General features: G+C 44.4%; 1 protein-coding gene across 1 annotated transcript; it reads left to right on the top strand.

Annotated features, from left to right (window-relative positions):
- The first annotated feature begins 6,805 nt into the window (after positions 1-6,805).
- LOC138648426 (uncharacterized) lies at positions 6,806-17,550 on the top strand. The gene is made up of 4 exons (XM_069738191.1): positions 6,806-7,162; positions 9,350-9,506; positions 10,064-10,951; positions 16,281-17,550. The coding sequence occupies exons 2-4, from the start codon at positions 9,361-9,363 to the stop codon at positions 16,378-16,380; spliced, it is 1,134 nt and encodes a 377-aa protein (XP_069594292.1). The 5' UTR covers positions 6,806-7,162; positions 9,350-9,360; the 3' UTR covers positions 16,381-17,550.
- Positions 17,551-18,095: the final 545 nt, after the last annotated feature.

Genomic DNA, 18,095 nt, shown 5'->3' with positions numbered 1-18,095 from the left:
AATGGCGGCCGCGCATGCGGGGAGCGGTGGAAGATTCCCCTTACTGACCCGGAGGTGTTGGAGCACTTCCGGGTCACTCGCACAGCGGTGAGGGAAAGAGCGGTTTCGCGCATGCGCAGTACACCGCTGTGTGAGAGAAGGAAAAAAAAAAATAAAGAACCTCCGGAGGGCATCAAAGCACATTCCACTGGAGCCATGGCTTCCTCCTGGGCTGAAAAAGGGAACGTTCCAATTGAGGACATGTGTAAGGCCGCAACATGGTTGGCTCCTTCCACTTTCTATAATCACTACAGGCTTAATCTTTCATCAGACTCTGACCTACACTTTGGCAGCACTATCCTCAGCACGGTGGTCCCCCCCCTAGGTGTTGGTCTCTCCAGTGGGTGCTGTCATGGCAATTACTTATGGTAATGCTCTTTTAATGAGTCCATGACAGCACCCAGTCACATCCTTCCCTAAATAGATAAAAGCCAATGTAATTACTTTTATGAAGTTTTTTTAACCTGATGATATGTTGCAAATATTTGACTAACACTGGCGGTCCTCCGGGTACTCTGAAATTAAACTGAGGAGAGGGGGACCGCCCCTTTTATCTCTGTAGGTTTCCTGTTCCTTGGGGCGGATCCCTATCTCTCCAGTGGGTGCTGTCATGGACTCATTAAAAGAGCATTACCGTAAGTAATCCGGTTATTCCATTTTCCCATTAGGGTTGGGGCTACAGTTAGGGTTGGGGTTTAGATTACATTTATGGTTGGGAATAGGGTTGGGATCAGGGTTAGGGGTGTGGTTAGGGTTACTGTTGGGATTAGGGTTAGGGGTGTGTTTGGATTGAGGTTTCAGTTATAATTGGGGGGGGGGGTTTCCACTGTTTAGGCACATCAGGGGCTCTCCAAACGCGACATGGCGTCCGATCTCAATTCCAGCCAATTCTGCGTTGAAAAAGTTAAACAGTGCTCCTTCCCTTCCGAGCTCTCCCGTGCGCCCAAACAGGAGTTAATCCCAACATATGGGGTATCAGCGTACTAAGGACAAATTGGACAACAACCGATGGGGGCCAATTTCTCCTGTTACCCTTGGGAAAATACAAAACTAAGGGCTAAAAAATAATTTTTGTGGATAAAAAAAAAAAAAGTTTTTTTTATTTCCACAGCTCTGCATTATAAACTGTAGTGAAACACTTGGGGGTTCAAAGTTCTCACAACACATCTAGATGGGTTCCTTGGGGGGTCTAGTTTCCAATATGAGGTCACTTGTGGGGGGTTTCTACTGTTTAGGTACATCAGGGGCTCTGCAAACGCAATGTGACGCCTGCAGACCAATCCATCTAAGTCTGCATTCCAAATGACGCTCCTTCCCTTCCGAGCTCTGCCATGCGCTCAAAAGGTGGTTCCCCCCCACATATGGGGTATCGGCGTACTCAGGACAAACTGTACAACAACTTTTGGGGTCCAATTTCTTCTCTTACCCTTGGGAAAATAAAAATTGGGGGCGAAAAGATCATTTTTGTGAAAAAATTATTTTTTTTATTTTGACAGATCTGCATTATAAACTTCTGTGAATCACTTAATGGGTCAAAGTGCTCACCACACATCTAGATAAGTTCCTTAGGGGGTCTACTTTCCAAAATAGTGTATCTTGTGGGGGGTTTCAATGTTTAGGCACATCAGTGGCTCTCCAAACGCAACATGGCGTCCCATCTCAATTCCTGTCAATTTTGCATTGAAAAGTCAAACTGCGCTCCTTCGCTTCCGTGCTCTGCCATGCGCCCAAACAGTGGTTTACCCCCACATATGGGGTATCGGCGTACTCAGGACAAATTGTACAACAAATTTTGGGGTCCATTTTGTCCTGTTACCCTTGGTAAAATAAAACAAATTGGAGCTGAAGTAAATTTGTTGTGAAAAAAGTTGTGTTCATTTTTATGTAAACATTCCAAAAATTCCTGTGAAACACCTGAAGCGTTAATAAACTTCTTGAATGTGGTTTTTTAGCACCGTGAGGGGTGCAGTTTTTAGAATGGTGTCACACTTGGGTATTTTCTATCATCTAGACCCCTCAAAATGACTTCAAATGAGATGTCCCTAAAAAAAAAAAATGGTGTTGTAAAAATGAGAAATTGCTGGTCAACTTTTAACCCTTATAACTCCTATAACAAAAAACATTTTAGTTCCAAAATTGTGCTGATGTAAAGTAGACATGTGGGAAATGTTACTTAAGTATTTTGTGACATATCTCTGTGATATAATTGCATAAAAATTCAAAGTTGGAAAATTGCGAAATTTTCAAAATTTTTGCCAAATTTGTGTTTTTCACAAATAAACGCAGGTACTATCAAAGAATTTTTACCACTATCATGAAGTACAATATATCACGAGAAAACAATATCAGAATCGCTGGGATCCGTTGAAGCGTTCCAGAGTTATAACCTCATAAAGGGACAGTGGTCAGAATTGTAAAAGATGGCCTGGTCATTAATCCCTTCCCGACCCATGACGCCACGTAGGCGTCATGAAAGTTGGTGCCAATCCGACCCATGACGCCTATGTGGCGTCATGGAAAGATCGCGTCCCTGCAGATCGGGTGAAAGGGTTAACTCCAATTTCACCCGATCTGCAGGGACAGGGGGAGTGGTAGTACAGCCCGGGGGGGGGGGGGTGGCTTCACACAATATCATCGGCCATGGCTGGAAACACTGGCCTGCCACCCCACCTATCTACCCCCCCAGTCCTCCGATCAGTCCTGTACACTGCTCCGCTCCCCTCCATTCTCCTGTCCGCTCCCACCCCCCCCCCCCCTCCCCCGTGCTCCAATCCCACCCCCTGCACTCCAATCCACCCCCACCCCCATGCTCCAATCCACAGCCCCCCCCCTCCCCAACCCCATCATACTCACCGAGCCTCCCGGGGTCCGTCCGTCTTCTCCATGGGCGCTGCCATCTTCCAAAATGGCAGGCGCCCGCCGAATCTGCCGGAAGGCAGATTCGTTCTAATGTGCATTTTGATCACGGTGATCAAAATAAAAAAAATAGTAAATGACCCCCCGCCCCCTTTGTCACCCCCATAGGTAAGGACAATAATAAAATAAAGAATTTTGTTTTTTTTCCACTAAGGTTGGGGTTAGAACTATATGTATATGTATTCTGGTCCTCTGCGGATTTTTCCCCAGCGGATTTGATAAATCCGCAGTGCTAAACCGCTGCGGATTGATCACGGATTTACCGCGGTTTTTCTGCGCATTTCACTGCGGTTTTACAACTGCGATTTTCTATTGGAGCAGTTGTAAAACCGCTGCAGAATCCGCAGAAAGAAGTGACATGCTGCGGAATGTAAACCGCTGCGTTTCCGTGCAGTTTTTCTGCAGCATGTGTACAGCGATTTTTGTTTCCCATAGATTTACATTGAAATGTAAACTCATGGGAAACTGCTGCGGATCCGCAGCGTTTTCCGCAGCGTGTGCACATAGCCTAATTCTAAAGGTATGTGCACACGGTGCGGATTGGCCGCTGCGGATCCGCAGCAGTGTTCCATCAGGTTTACAGTACCATGTAAACATATGGAAAACCAAATCCGCTGTGCCCATGGTGCGGAAAATACCACGCGGAAACGCTGCGTTGTATTTTCCGCAGCATGTCAATTCTTTGTGCGGATTCCGCAGCGTTTTACACCTGTTCCTCAATAGGAATCCGCAGGTGAAATCCGCACAAAAAACACTGGCAATCCGCGGTAAATCCGCAGGTAAAACGCAGTGCCTTTTACACACGGATTTTTCAAAAATGGTGCTGAAAAATCTCACACGAATCCGCAAAGTGGGCACATAGCCTTAGGGTTAGGGTTGGAATTAGGGTTGTGGTTAGGGTTGTGGCTACAGTTGGGATTAGGGTTAGGGGTGTGGGGGGGTTAGTGTTGGAGTTAGAATTGAGGGGTTTCCACTGTTTAGGCACATCAGGGGTCTCCAAACACAACATGGCGCCACCATTGATTCCAGCCAATCTTGTATTCAAAAAGTCAAATGGTGCTCCCTCACTTCCGAGCCCCGACGTGTGCCCAAACAGTGGTTTACCCCCCACATATGGGGTACCAGCATACTCAGGAGAAATTGGACCCCAGTAATTGTTGCGCAGTTTGTCCTGTTACCCTTGTGAAAATAAAAAATTGCTTGCTAAAACATCATTTTTGAGGAAAGAAAAATGATTTTTTATTTTCACGGCTCTGCGTTGTAAACGTCTGTGAAGCACTTGGGGGTTCAAAGTGCTCACCACATATCTAGATAAGTTCCTTTGGGGGTCTAGTTTCCAAAATGGGGTCACTTGTGGGGGGTTTCTACTGTTTAGGCACATCAGGGGCTCTGCAAACGCAACGTGACGCCCGCAGACCATTCCATCAAAGTCTGCATTTCAAAAGTCACTACTTCCCTTCTGAGCCCCGACGTGTGCCCAAACAGTGGCTTACCCCCACACATGGGGTATCGACGTACTCAGGAGAAACTGGACAACAACTTTTGGGGTCAAATTTCTCCTGTTACCCTTGGGAAAATTAAAAAATTCTGGGCTAAAAATTATTTTTGAGGAAAGAAAGTATTTATTTTCACGGCTCTGCGTTATAAACTTCTGTGAAGCACTTGGGGGTTCAAAGTGCTCACCACACATCTAGATTAGTTCCTTTGGGGGTCTAGTTTCCAAAATGGGGTCATTTGTGGGGGATCTCCAATGTTTAGGCACACAGGGGATCTCCAAACGCGACATGGTGTCCGCTAATGATTGGAGCTAATTTTTCATTTAAAAAGTCAAATGGCGCTCCTTCCCATCCGAGCCTTACCATGTGCCCAAACAGTAGTTTACTCCCACTTGTGAGGTATCTGTGTACTCGGGAGAAATTGCCCAACAAACTTTAGGATCCATTTTATCCTGTTGCCCATGTGAAAATGAAAAAATTAAGGCTAAAAGATTTTTTTTTTGTGAAAAAGTACTTTTTCATTTTTACGGATCAATTTGTGAAGCACCTGGGGGTTCAAAGTGCTCACTATGCATCTAGATAAGTTCCTTGGGGCGTCTAGTTTCCAAAATGGGGTCACTTGTGGGGGAGCTCCAATTTTTAGGCACACGAGGGCTCTCCAAATGTGACATGGTGTCCGCTAAAGAGTGGAGCCAATTTTTCATTCAAAAAGTCAAATGGCGCTCCTTCCAAGCCCTGCCGTGTGCCCAAACAGTGGTTTACCCCCACATATGAGGTATCGGCGTACTCGGGACAAATTGGACAACAACTTTCGTGGTTCAGTTTCTCCTTTTACCATTGGGAAAATAAAAAAATTGTTGCTAAAAGATCATTTTTGTGACTAAAAAGTTAAATGTTCATTTTTTCCCCTTCCATGTTGCTTCTGCTGCTGTGAAGCACCTGAAGGGTTAATAAACTTCTTGAATGTGGTTTTGAGTACCTTGAGGGGTGCAGTTTTTAGAATGGTGTCACTTTTGGGTATTTTCAGCCATATAGACCCCTCAAACTGACTTCAAATGTGAGGTGGTCCCTAAAAAAAAAAAAAAAAATTTTGTAAATTTCATTGTAAAAATGAGAAATCGCCGGTCAGATTTTAACCCTTATAACTTCCTAGTAAAAAAAATTTTGTTTCCAAAATTGTGCTGATGTAAAGTAGACGCGTGGGAAATGTTTTTATTAACTATTTTGTGTCACATATCTCTGGTTTAACAGAATAAAAGTTAAAAATGTGAAAATTGCGAAATTTTAAAAATTTTCACCAAATTTCCGTTTTTATCACAAATAAACTCAGAATTTATTGACCTAAATTTACCACTAACATGAAGCCCAATATGTCACGAAAAAGTAATCTCAGAACCGCTAGGATCCGTTGAAGCGTTCCTGATTATTACCTCATAAAGGGACACTGCTCAGAATTGCAAAAAACGGCAAGGTCTTTAAGGTCAAAATAGGCTGGGTCATGAAGGGGTTAACGTGCACACCACCCTTGGGGGTTAAAATATGATCAATGCCAACTGTTTTAAGCAATGTGCAGACTGAGCTTATAGAATATTTTTTACCATGTCATTGCAGTGGAAGATGTTATGACACGATGGCGCAGCAACAGAGACCAATATCGCCGGGAAAGGCAGCAGCGGGCAAGACGTTGGTCAGCAACTCCACCAAAAAAGCAAAAGTACATATCCTACGATCGACTTTCGACTTTCCTTTTTGGATCCCAGTATGGATCCAAGACCGTAAGTAAAAACATCACAACACAATTAGTTGTTATTTTTGATTATTATAGCGCCATTTATTCCATGGCGCTTTACATGTGAGGAGGGGTATACATAATAGAAACAAGTACAATAATCTTGAACAATACAAGTCACAACTGGTACAGGAGGAGAGAGGACCCTGCCCGCGAGGGCTCACAATCTACAAGGGATGGGTGAGGATACAGTAGGTGAGGATAGAGCTGGTCGTGCAGCGGTTTGGTCGATCGGTGGTTACTGCAGGTTGTAGGCTTGTCGGAAGAGGTGGGTCTTCAGGTTATTTTTGAAGGTTTCGATGGTAGGCGAGAGTCTGATGTGTTGTGGTAGAGGGTCCCAGAGTATGGGTGATACGCGAGAGAAATCTTGTATACGATTGTGGGAAGAGGAGATAAGAGGGAGTAGAGTAGGAGATCTTGTGAGGATCGGAGGTTGCGTGTAGGTAAGTACCGGGAGACGAGTTCAGATGTATAATAAACTTATGTTAGCAAATGACTCAACTATTATTATTTTTTTTTTTTTTTTTTGCTTTATTGTTTAATTACAGAGCATAGTACATCCTCACTGACAGGGAGACCGGGTCGGACTCTGAGGCTGTGATTGATCCCGTTAGTGTTGAAGAGGTGGCAGGCCCATCTTTGGCCTCTTCTACCTCCATCCTTCCAGGTCCATCGGCTTCTGCATCACATGAGACAGCAGCAAGTGTCGAAGATGCAGCACCACCACCCTCAGCAGCACCTGATCCTGGAAGCCAGGAAGAACATGGGCACAGCAGCAGCAGCCCTACTGTCCCACTGGTGTCCTCCCCACAGGCAGCTGGGGCTCTACGCAGAGGCCACAGAAGGAGAGAGCTGCAAGCCAGTAGGAGGGATGTGGACGCTGGTGTCCTCAATCATTTTGCCAGGGCAGCCCACGATGATGGTGAGGAGGCCTTTGCTCGTAGCCTTGCCCGATACCTTCGTCCCCTTCCCCGTGAGGTGAGGCTACGTGTGAGAGGGTGTATTCAAATGCTGATTGATTTATGCACCTCCCCAAATGACCCCTATGAGGTTTTGGAATTTATTGAAAGAAGGCAGCTTTCACCACATAACCTCTTGCGTCTTCCACGACCTCAACAGGTGCATGGTCAATCAGGATTTGAAGCACCTCCTCCACGTGTGCCTACACCTCAACCCCTCCCCACCTAAAATCAACCAAGGCCAGCACCGTACCATATGGCAGCCTACAACCAACCTTCCCAATATGGCCACTTTTCCAGACCTAGTACTGTAGGCTGGTCCCAACCTGGGTTTGGACGACATGGCCATATTGGGGGTGGGTATGAATCCAGCCAATATGTTCAGCAGCATGAGGTGCAAAGGGGTACCAGCATACTCAGGACAAACTGCACAACAATTACTGGGGTCCAAAGAAAAATGATTTTTTATTTTCACGGCTCTGCGTTGTAAACGTCTGTGAAGCACTTCGGGGTTCAAAGTGCTCACCACATATCTAGATAAGTTCCTTGGGGGGTCTAGTTTCCAAAATAGGGTCACTTGTGGGGGGTTTCTATTGTTTAGGCACACAGGGGCTCTCCAAATGTGACATGGTGTCTGCTAATGATTGGAGCTAATTTTTCATTTAAAAAGTCAAATGGCGTGCCTTCCCTTCCGAGCCCTGCGGTGCACCCAAACAGTGGTTTACCCCCACATATGGGGTATCCGCGTACTCTGGACAAACTGAACAACAACATTTGTGGTCCAATTTCTCCTATTACCCTTGGCAAAATAGGAAATTCCAGGCTAAAAAATCATTTTTGAGGAAAGAAAAATTTTTTATTTTCATGGCTCTGCGTTATAAACTTCTGTGAAGCACCTGGGGTTTTAAAGTGCTCAATATGCATCTAGATAAGTTCCTTGGGGGGTCTAGCTTCCAAAATGGGGTCACTTGTGGGGGATCTCCAATGTTTAGGCACACAAAGTCTCTCCAAACGCGACATGGTGTCCGCTAACGATGGAGATAATTTTTCATTCAAAAAGTCAAATGGCGCTCCTTCCCTTCCGAGCCTTACCATGTGCCCAAACAGTAGTTTACCCCCACATGTGACGTATCGGTGTACTCGGGAGAAATTGCCCAACAAATTTTAGGATCCATTTTATCCTGTTGCCCATGTGAAAATGGAAAAAATTGAGGCTAAAAGAATTTGTGGAAAAAAAAGTACTTTTTCATTTTTACGGATCAATTTGTGAAGCACCTGGGGTTTTAAAGTGCTCACTATGCATCTAGATAAGTTCCTTGGGGCGTCTAGTTTCCAAAATGCTGTCACTTGTGGGGGAGCTCCAATTTTTAGGCACAGGGGGGCTCTCCAAACGTGACATGGTGTCCGCCAAAGAGTGGAGCCAATTTTTCATTCCAAAAGTCAAATGGCACTCCTTCCAAGCCCTGCCGTGCGCCCAAACAGTGGTTTACCCCCACATATGAGGTATCAGCGTACTCAGGCCAAATTGGACAACAACTTTCGTGGTTCAGTTCTCCTCTTACCATTGGAAAAATAAAAAAATTGTTGCTAAAAGATCATTTTTGTGACTAAAAAGTTAAATGTTCATTTTTTTTCCTTCCATGTCGCTTCTGCTGCTGTGAAGCACCTGAAGGGTTAATAAACTTCGTGAATGTGGTTTTGAGTACCTTGAGGGGTGCAGTTTTTAGAATGGTATCACTTTTGGATATTTTCAGCCATATAGACCCCTCAAACTGACTTCAAATGTGAGGTGGTCCCTAAAAAAAAAAAAACTGGTTTTGTAAATTTCGTTGTAAAAATGAGATCGCTGGTCAAATTTTAACCCTTATAACTTCCTAGCAAAAAAATTGTTTCCAAAATTGTGCTGATGTAAAGGAGACATGTGGGAAATGTTATTTAACTATTTTGTGTCACACAACTCTCTGGTTTAACAGAATAAAAGTTCAAAATGTGATAAAAACCCGAAATTTGGCAAAAATTTCGCAATTATCACAAACTCAGAATTTATTGACCTAAATTTACCACTAACATGAAGCCCAATATGTCACGAAAAAGTAATCTCAGAACCGCTAGGATGAGCTTATAGAATATTTTTTACCATGTCATTGCAGTGGAAGATGTTATGACACGATGGCGCAGCAACAGAGACCAATATCGCCGGGAAAGGCAGCAGCGGGCAAGACGTTGGTCAGCAACTCCACCAAAAAAGCAAAAGTACATATCCTACGATCGACTTTCCTTTTTGGATCCCAGTATGTATCTAAGACCGTAAGTAAAAACATCACAACACAATTCGTTATTATTTTTGATTATTATAGCGCCATTTGTTCCATGGCGCTTTACATGTGAGGAGGGGTATACATAATAAAATCAGGTACAATAATCTTAAACAATACAAGTCATAACTGGTACAGGAGGAGAGAGGACCCTGCCCGCGAGGGCTCACAATCTACAAGGGATGGGTGAGGATACAGTAGGTGAGGGTAGAGCTGGTCGTGCAGCGGTTTGGTTGATCGGTGGTTACTGCAGGTTGTAGGCTTGTCGGAAGAGGTGGGTCTTCAGGTTCTTTTTGAAGGTTTCGATAGTAGGCGAGAGTCTGATATGTTGGGGTAGAGGGTTCCAGAGTAGGGGTGATGCGCGATAGAAATCTTGTATACGATTGTGGGAAGAGGAGATAAGAGGGGAGTAGAGTAGGAGATCTTGTGAGGATCGGAGGTTGCGTGCAGGTAAGTACCGGGAGACGAGGTCACAGATGTATAATAAACTTATGTTAGCAAATGACTCATTTTTTTTTTTTTTTTTTTTTTGCTTTATTGTTTAATAAGAGCACAGTCCATCCTCACTGACAGGGAGACCGGGTCGGACTCTGAGGCTGTGATTGATCCCGTTAGTGTTGAAGAGGTGGCAGGCCCATCTTGGACCTGGAAGGATGGAGGTAGAAGAGGCCAATCGGCTTCTGCATCACAAGAGACGGCAGCAAGTGTCGAAGATGCAGCACCACCACCCTCAGCAGCACCTGATCCTGGAAGCCAGGAAGAGCATGGGCACAGCAGCAGCAGCCCTACTGTCCCACTGGTGTCCTCCCCACAGGCAGCTGGGGCTTTACGCAGAGGCCGCAGAAGGAGAGAGCTGCAAGCCAGTAGGAGGGATGTGGACGCTGGTGTCCTCAATCATTTTGCCAGGGTAGCCACAGATGATGGAGAGGAGGCCTTTGCTCGTAGCCTTGCCCGGAACCTTCGTCCCCTTCCCCGTGAGGTGAGGCTACGTGTGAGAGGGTGTATTCAAATGCTGATTGATTTATGCACCTCCCCAAATGACCCCTATGAGGCTTTGGAATTTATTGAAAGGCAGCTTTCACCACCTAACCCCTTGCGTGTTCCACGACCTCAACAGGTGCATGGTCAATCAGGATTTGAAGCACCTCCTCCACGTGTGCCTACACCTCAACCCCTCCCCACCCAAAATCAACCAAGGCCAGCACCGTACCATATGGCAGCCTACAACCAACCTTCACAATTTTGGCTGGTCCCAACCTTGGTTTGGACGACATGGCCATATTGGGGGTTCCCTTATGGACAATACACAACTGGCCAATATGAGCAAGGCCTGTATTTCGAAACGCAACACACAGCATCCACACAGGGTGAAGGACGATTGGCCCAACAAAGGCCACCTGAGCTGCCGCCATCACCTCCACCAACTTACAGAAATCTGTAAGCACAAGTTATTTTTGTTTATATTTGTTCCGCCTAACCATGTGTTGGTTAAATTTGTGCTATAATCGAACTTTGTTCTGTTGTGGTTTTCAGGAAAAAAAAAGAAAAAACCATATGAAACAAATATGGTTTAAAGTTAAGAACAAAAGGCTTTTGCTATAAGTAAAAAATGTTGTCAAAAGCCAATTGACGTTTGTGTCAATCATTCTTACATTACACACACATATGCTCTTTTCTTAAACATCTGGTAATTAAGTAAATACAACAGAGTACAGTTTCTCTATGCAAAAAATATTTTATGGTGAGAATATATTTTGAAAATAATGTAATCACAACTGAGAAACAGCATAATCTTGCCAGGGAGTAGCACCCTGAGGAGAAACAAAATAATTTGTGAAAATATCTCTCACTTTTATTCCAGAAATGGGACGGCGCGGAGGAGGGCCATGTGGTGTAGGGCTACTCACATTGGGCAACATTTCTTCACCAATAACAGATGACGGACAATCATGAAGTCTCGTAAAATTGTGCAAAACAATACACGCTTTAATAACTTCATTAACCCCTTTCTGACATTGGACGTACTATCCCGTCGAGGTGGGGTGGGCCCGTATGACCACTGACTGGATAGTACGTCCAGCGCGATCGGCCGCGCTCACGGGGGGAGTGCGGCCGATCACGGCCGGGTGTCAGCTGACTATCACAGCTGACATCCAGCACTATGTGCCAGGAGCGGTCACGGACCACCCCCGGCACACCGCGATCAAACATGATCGCAGTGTTCCGGCGGTATAGGGAAGCATCGCGCAGGGAAGGGGGCTCCCTGCGTGCTTCCCTGAGACCCTCGGAGCAACGTGATGGGATCGCGTTGCTGCGAGGGTCTCTTACCTCCTATCCCTGCAGGCCCCGGATCCAAAATGGCCACGGGGCTGCATCCGGGTACTGCAGGGACTACTTCTGGGTACAGTGCAGGTGCTGGTAAGCCTGCAGCGCTAAGTCAGATCGCCGATCTGACAGAGTGCTGTGCAAGCTGTCAGATCAGCGATCTGCGATGTCCCCCCCGGGACAAAGTCCTTCAGTGAACACCGTAAGAAAAGAGGCAAAAAACAACGCTTTATTAACATACCGCCAAACAAAAAGTGGAATAACACGCGATCAAAAAGACGGATATAAATATCCATGGTACCGCTGAAAACGTCATCTTGTCCCGCAAAAAAAAAAACGAGCTGCCATACAGCATCATAAGCAAAAAAAAATTAAAAAAAAAGTTATAGTCCTCAGAATAAAGCGATGCCAAAATAATTATTTTTTTCTATAAAATGGCTTTTATCATATAAAAGCGCCAAAACATAAAAAAATATAAATGAGGTATCGCTGTAATCGTACTGACCTGAAGAATAAAACTGCTTTATCAATTTTACCAAACGCGGAACGGTATAAACGCCTCCCCCAAAGAAATTCATGAATAGCTGGTTTTTCGTCATTCTGCCTCACAAAAATCGGAATAAAAAGCGATCAAAAAATGTCACGTGCCCGAAAATGTTACCAATAAAAAGGTCAACTCGTCTCGCAAAAAACAAGACCTCACATGACTCTGTGGACCAAAATATGGAAAAATTATAGCTCTCAAAATGTGGAGACGCAAAAACTTTGCTATAAAAAGCGTCTTTTAGTGTGTGACAGCTGCCAATCATAAAAATCCGTTATAAAAAAACGCTATAAAAGTAATTCAAACACCCCTTCATCACCCCCTTAGTTAAGGAAAAATAATAAAATAAAAATTATTTCCATTTTCCCATTAGGGTGGGGGCTAAAGTTAGGGTTTGGATTACATTTACGGTTAGGATTAGAGTTAGGGGTGTGTTTGGATTAGGGTTTCAGTTATAATTGGGGGGTTTCCACTGTTTAGGCACATCAGGGGCTCTCCAAACACGACATGGCGTCCGATCTCAATTCCAGCCAATTCGCGTTGAAAAAGTAAAACAGTGCTCCTTCCCTTCCGAGCTCTCCCGTGTGCCCAAACAGGGGTTTACCCCAACATATGGGGTATCAGCGTACTCAGGACACATTGGACAACAACTTTTGGGGTCCAAGTTCTCTTGTTATTCTTTGGAAGTTCTCACAACACATCTAGATAAGTTCCTTGGGGGGTCTAGTTTCCAATATATGGGGTCACTTGTGGGGGGTTTCTACTGATTAGGTGCATCAGGGGCTCTGCAAATGTAACATGACGCCTGCAGACCAATCCATCTAAGTCTGCATTCCAAATGGTGCTCCTTCCCTTCCGAGCTCTGCCATGCGCCCAAACAGTGGTTCCCCCCCCCACACACACACACACACATAAGGGGTATCAGCGTACTCGGGACAAATTGGACGACAACTTTTGCGGTCCAGTTTATCCTGTTACCCTTGTGAAAATACAAAACTGGGGGCTAAAAAATCATTTTTGTGAAAAAAAAAATTATTTTCACTAGTGAAACACGTGGGGGTTCAAAGCTCTCAAAACACATCTAGATAAGTTCCTTAGGGGGTCTACTTTCCAAAATGGTGTCACTTGTGGGGGGGGGTTTAATGTTTAGGCACATCAGAGGCTCTCCAAACGTGACATGGTGTCCCATCTCAATTCCAGTCAATTTTGCATTGAAAAGTCAAACGGCGCTCCTTCCGAGCTCTGCCATGCGCCCAAACAGTCGTTTACCCCCACATACGGGGTATCAGCATACTCAGGACAAATTGCACAACAACTTTGGGGGTCCAATTTGTTCTCTTACCCTTGGGAAAATAAAACAAATTGGAGCTGAAATAAATTTTGTGTGAAAAAAAAGTTAAATGGTCATTTTTATTTAAACATTCCAAAAATTCCTGTGAAGCACCAGAAGGGTTAATAAACTTCTTGAATGTGGTTTTGAGCACCTTTTGAGGTGCAGTTTTTAGAATGGTGTCACACTTGGGTATTTTCTATCATATAGACCCCTCAAAATGACTTCAAACGAGATGTGGTCCCTAAAAATAAATGGTGTTGTAAAAATGAGAAATTTCTGGTCAACTTTTAACCCTTATAACAAAAAAAAATGTTGGTTCCAAAATTGTGCTGATGTAAAGTAGACATGTGGGAAATGTTATGTATTTTGTGTGACATATCTCTGTGATTGCATAAAAATTCAAAGTTGGAAAATTGCGAAATTTTCACCAAATTTCCATTTTATTTTTTTTTTACAAATAAGTGCAGGTAATATCAAAGAAATTTTACCACTATCATGAAGTACAATATGTCACGAGAAAACAATGTCAGAATCACCGGGATCCGTTGAAGCGTTTCAGAGTTATAACCTCATACAGGGACAGTGGTCAGAATTGTAAAAATTGGCCCGGTCATTAACGTGCAAACCACCCTTGGGGTTAATAGTAGGGGTTCAGTCAGCTGAATTGCAGACTGGAGGAGACGCCATTTGGCACACAGAATCCCAAAGGCACACTCCACCAGTCTACACGCCCTGGAAAACCTCAAAAACGCCGCCGGTGATCCAGGTTGCGCCTGGGATAAGGCCTCATCTCTCACAAGAACATATGGCAGTGCTTCAGCATTGGAGCCTGGGAGTTGTCGTGGTGGTGGGAGGTCTAACTGGTTTTCACGTAGCCGCCGACCCATAATGGACGAATTGAAGACCCTAGAGTCTCCTGTTCGCCCATAGGCCCCAATGTCTACAATTATAAACCTGTAGTTACAGAACTACAGAGAAAAACTGCTTATAACTGTAGAATTGGGAGCCAGAGTTCGGCGGCTTACGCACCCTGATCTGTTTCCCATCCAGGGCTCCAATGCAGTGTAGGAAGTCACAAGCGTCATTGAATCCACGGGCTATTTTGAGCCAATCTGCCATTTTTTGGCTCAGGCGTGACAAGTTCATGTAGTCTCGACCATATTTCACTACATGTTGAGCGCACAATGCCAGAAATGGTGGAGCGACCAATGAGAAACTCCAGGTGTAGTCCCGCACAAGACAATCCAGTTGACAGGAAGCTGAAAGGACCCCCCAAAAATCATATTAATTATGTAACAATAGTTTTGATAAAACATGAGAGCGCAAGTATGTTTAATAAAAAACACAGGAATACCAATGAAATTAATCGATATTTACCTACTGCACATAAGTAGAACATTAAAAATACATATTTTTCTTTTGTTTTTATCCAAAGTAACACATATATTTTAAAATAGCTGCTGGCAAACAACCCTGAAAAAAAAAAACATCGTCAACATACAGTATGTGAAGATGTTGAATACATACCATAAGGTAAGGAGAAGACGCTCCTCTGGCTTTACGTGTCCTGATACGTGAGTCCTGGACGTACTGTCTCCAACAAGATGTCAAATGTTGGTATTGTCATTCGACAGTATAGGTAGAACTGATCAGGATGTGACCGCGGAGCTGTATAAAGCCTCTGGAAATGGCCTTTAGGGAGGCGTTGGGTCAGAAGAGGATGCACCCACATTCTAATTCTCCTCCTTCGCGGATCAACAATCACAGGGTATGGCTGGCCAAACCGACGCGACCAGACCCAGTTAAACAAAAACCCGCTGAGTTGGGGTGAAGTGCAGTAGGTCAGACATGGTGCAAACCTTACCACAACACAACAGATGCACAACCACTAAATGGCCATATGGGAGGGTGCCACCTGTTGTAGAGGCCTTAAATAGGGTTGCTGATGCTGATTTAAATTAATTTCAGCCTCCAAAACCGTTAAATGTCCATTTTGTCAGGTTGCGTGGAAAAAAACGCATTACGGATGTCATACGGATTACATACGCAGCATTACATGCGCAAAATACGCGACCACACCTTTGGCAACGGATTACATACAGAACACTATTTTTGGATTTTTTTCTGCGTATTACGGCCGTAAAAAACGGACCGTATTTCACTACGCTGAGTGTCACCTAATAGAAGCCGAGCTGCAGTAAACGGGAATGGCCACTACATGGTGTGTGGTGCTGTCCTGCCTGTGCTCACTAGTTACATCCGGAGCAGCAGTTGATCGCTGGTGGTGCAGAACGTCGCCCCCCATCTAAGTCCTGTGCCACCATCTATGTCATAATATTAAATAACCATCCCACCATAACAAAAAAGTTGTGTATTGTTTTTTTTGTTTTTTTAAAGGGGCTGGGGAAAAAAAATTTAAAGTGGTAGTTTCAGTGTATTTCTTCAACCTGTGCTTAAAGGGATATTACCATTTTGTATCTGTAGCGCTCACCGTCATTTATGATGATTGGGGGCTTCCACATCTTCGTAGCGGTGACACATGTTTGTTTTTGCTCCTTGTCCAGGTGGCGTATTCCTTGCTACCACCGGTGGATTAGACTTCTCTCTCTCAGGACATTTGGCCCCAGGACGGCGGCGTGCAGACGTTCCCGATGCAGCAGATAAAGCGACCGCTGACTGCAGAACATTCAGGTGTTTAAAAACAAAAATGTAATCGCTGAATATTTCTAGAACTCTGACATTTGTGCGACCGTTTTCAAGATCTCTGTTTGCTGTGAATGTGAAAACTGAGGCCTAACCCTGCTATCAGCGGAGCATTGTTTTCAGTCTGGAAAATGCTCCGCAACCTAAACAGTTTGGACTGATACATTTATGCTGCGCTGACACATTGTAACAGATTTGCTTTACGGCACATTTATAAGTCTGCGGGACCCTCGCCTTATGCGGGCAACTAGCTGCAGGTTTTGCACCCATTTACCCTTGTCACTCTGATCTTTGCTTTTTCAGACCTTTGGCCTAAAAGGGACATTTTCCGTTTCTATGTTCTGAAAATACTTTCCCCTGCTGAATGCAAGAAATGTCCTGCTGCTCTCACCTGCTTGTCATCTGAAAATACAAGCCCCCTGCCTTGCTCTGCGGGACCACCTGTCGCCAGCGCACAGTCAGCACAGCCATTTTTATTTTTATTTTTTTGGAGGCTGGTGGTGTTTGTGAAAATGCAACTTGCAGATTCAATGTTCTCTAAGGAGGCATGATTGGTTTCTATTCAGTGACAGCATGCACAGATCTTAAAGATGCAGAATTTAAAACACCAGTGAGTCCTGCCATAATGTCTCTCACAGCTGGGAAGTTCCTACATTTGCATCCTGTCCTGCAATCCTCTGAGACAAATCTCCTCTCTTGTCCTGATGGCTTGTTGGTGTCTGCAATGATACATTGTAACAAACTTTCATCTGTGAGAAGTATTATCTCCGGATGGACTTGAAGCCTCAAAGCTGTAATCAGAAAGCATCTATTCATTGACTGCATGCAGAGGTAAGGACCTAAATGCCCAAAGGTGTACATGTAGTAATACATTTTTGGGGGTAAAGTCACAATTTTATCATAAGGTGACAGTGGGTCTGGCCCCAAGGGCGTGCACGGCCGCAATATTTTAGACATAGAAAATGGAAAACAGAAAATGATGCAAATCTATGGCTGCTGGAGCAGATTTTATTTTCTCACAGCTCAAGCCTAAGTCATCTGGTACACCTTAGCACAACTTTGTTTTTTCTTATTTGCTTTCTGAATTAAGCAAATTTTATAAATGACTTTCATTAAAAGTGTTCCATTATGCTGCAGAGTCTAAATCCTTTTTGTTTAGCTGAGTGATACAGACACATGTTATAAATCAGTCAGAGCTCCAACTTCAGGTTCTGCTGCTCTGTCTTCTCCCTCTCACTTCTCTCAGAGGTAGAGATGGCATCAGGGAGGGAAGGGGGCTAGACACAGATTTATAAAAAGTGGAAAGGAGAGAAAGCACATACAGTCTTGGAGGGCAGAGAAAATGGACTATAAATAAGGAGGAAAGAAGATAAAAGCTGTGCGATACATTTATCTCGTTAAGGCAGCTGCACCCTGGATACACACACAGCACACATCCAGCCTATATTACTGGAAGAGACGCACATACCTTACATTCAGCCTATATTACTGGGAGAGACACACATCTCACATCCAGCCTATATTACTGGGAGAGACGCACATACCTTACATCCAGCCTATATTACTGGGAGAGACGCACATACTTCACATCCAGCCTATATTACTGGGAGAGACGCACATGCCTCACATCCAGCCTATATTACTGGGAGAGACGCACATGCCTCACATCCAGCCTA

This window comes from Ranitomeya imitator, chromosome 8, assembly GCF_032444005.1.
Source record: "Ranitomeya imitator isolate aRanImi1 chromosome 8, aRanImi1.pri, whole genome shotgun sequence".
Lineage (NCBI taxonomy): Eukaryota > Metazoa > Chordata > Amphibia > Anura > Dendrobatidae > Ranitomeya > Ranitomeya imitator.
This window is presented reverse-complemented; position numbering and strand designations above follow the sequence as displayed.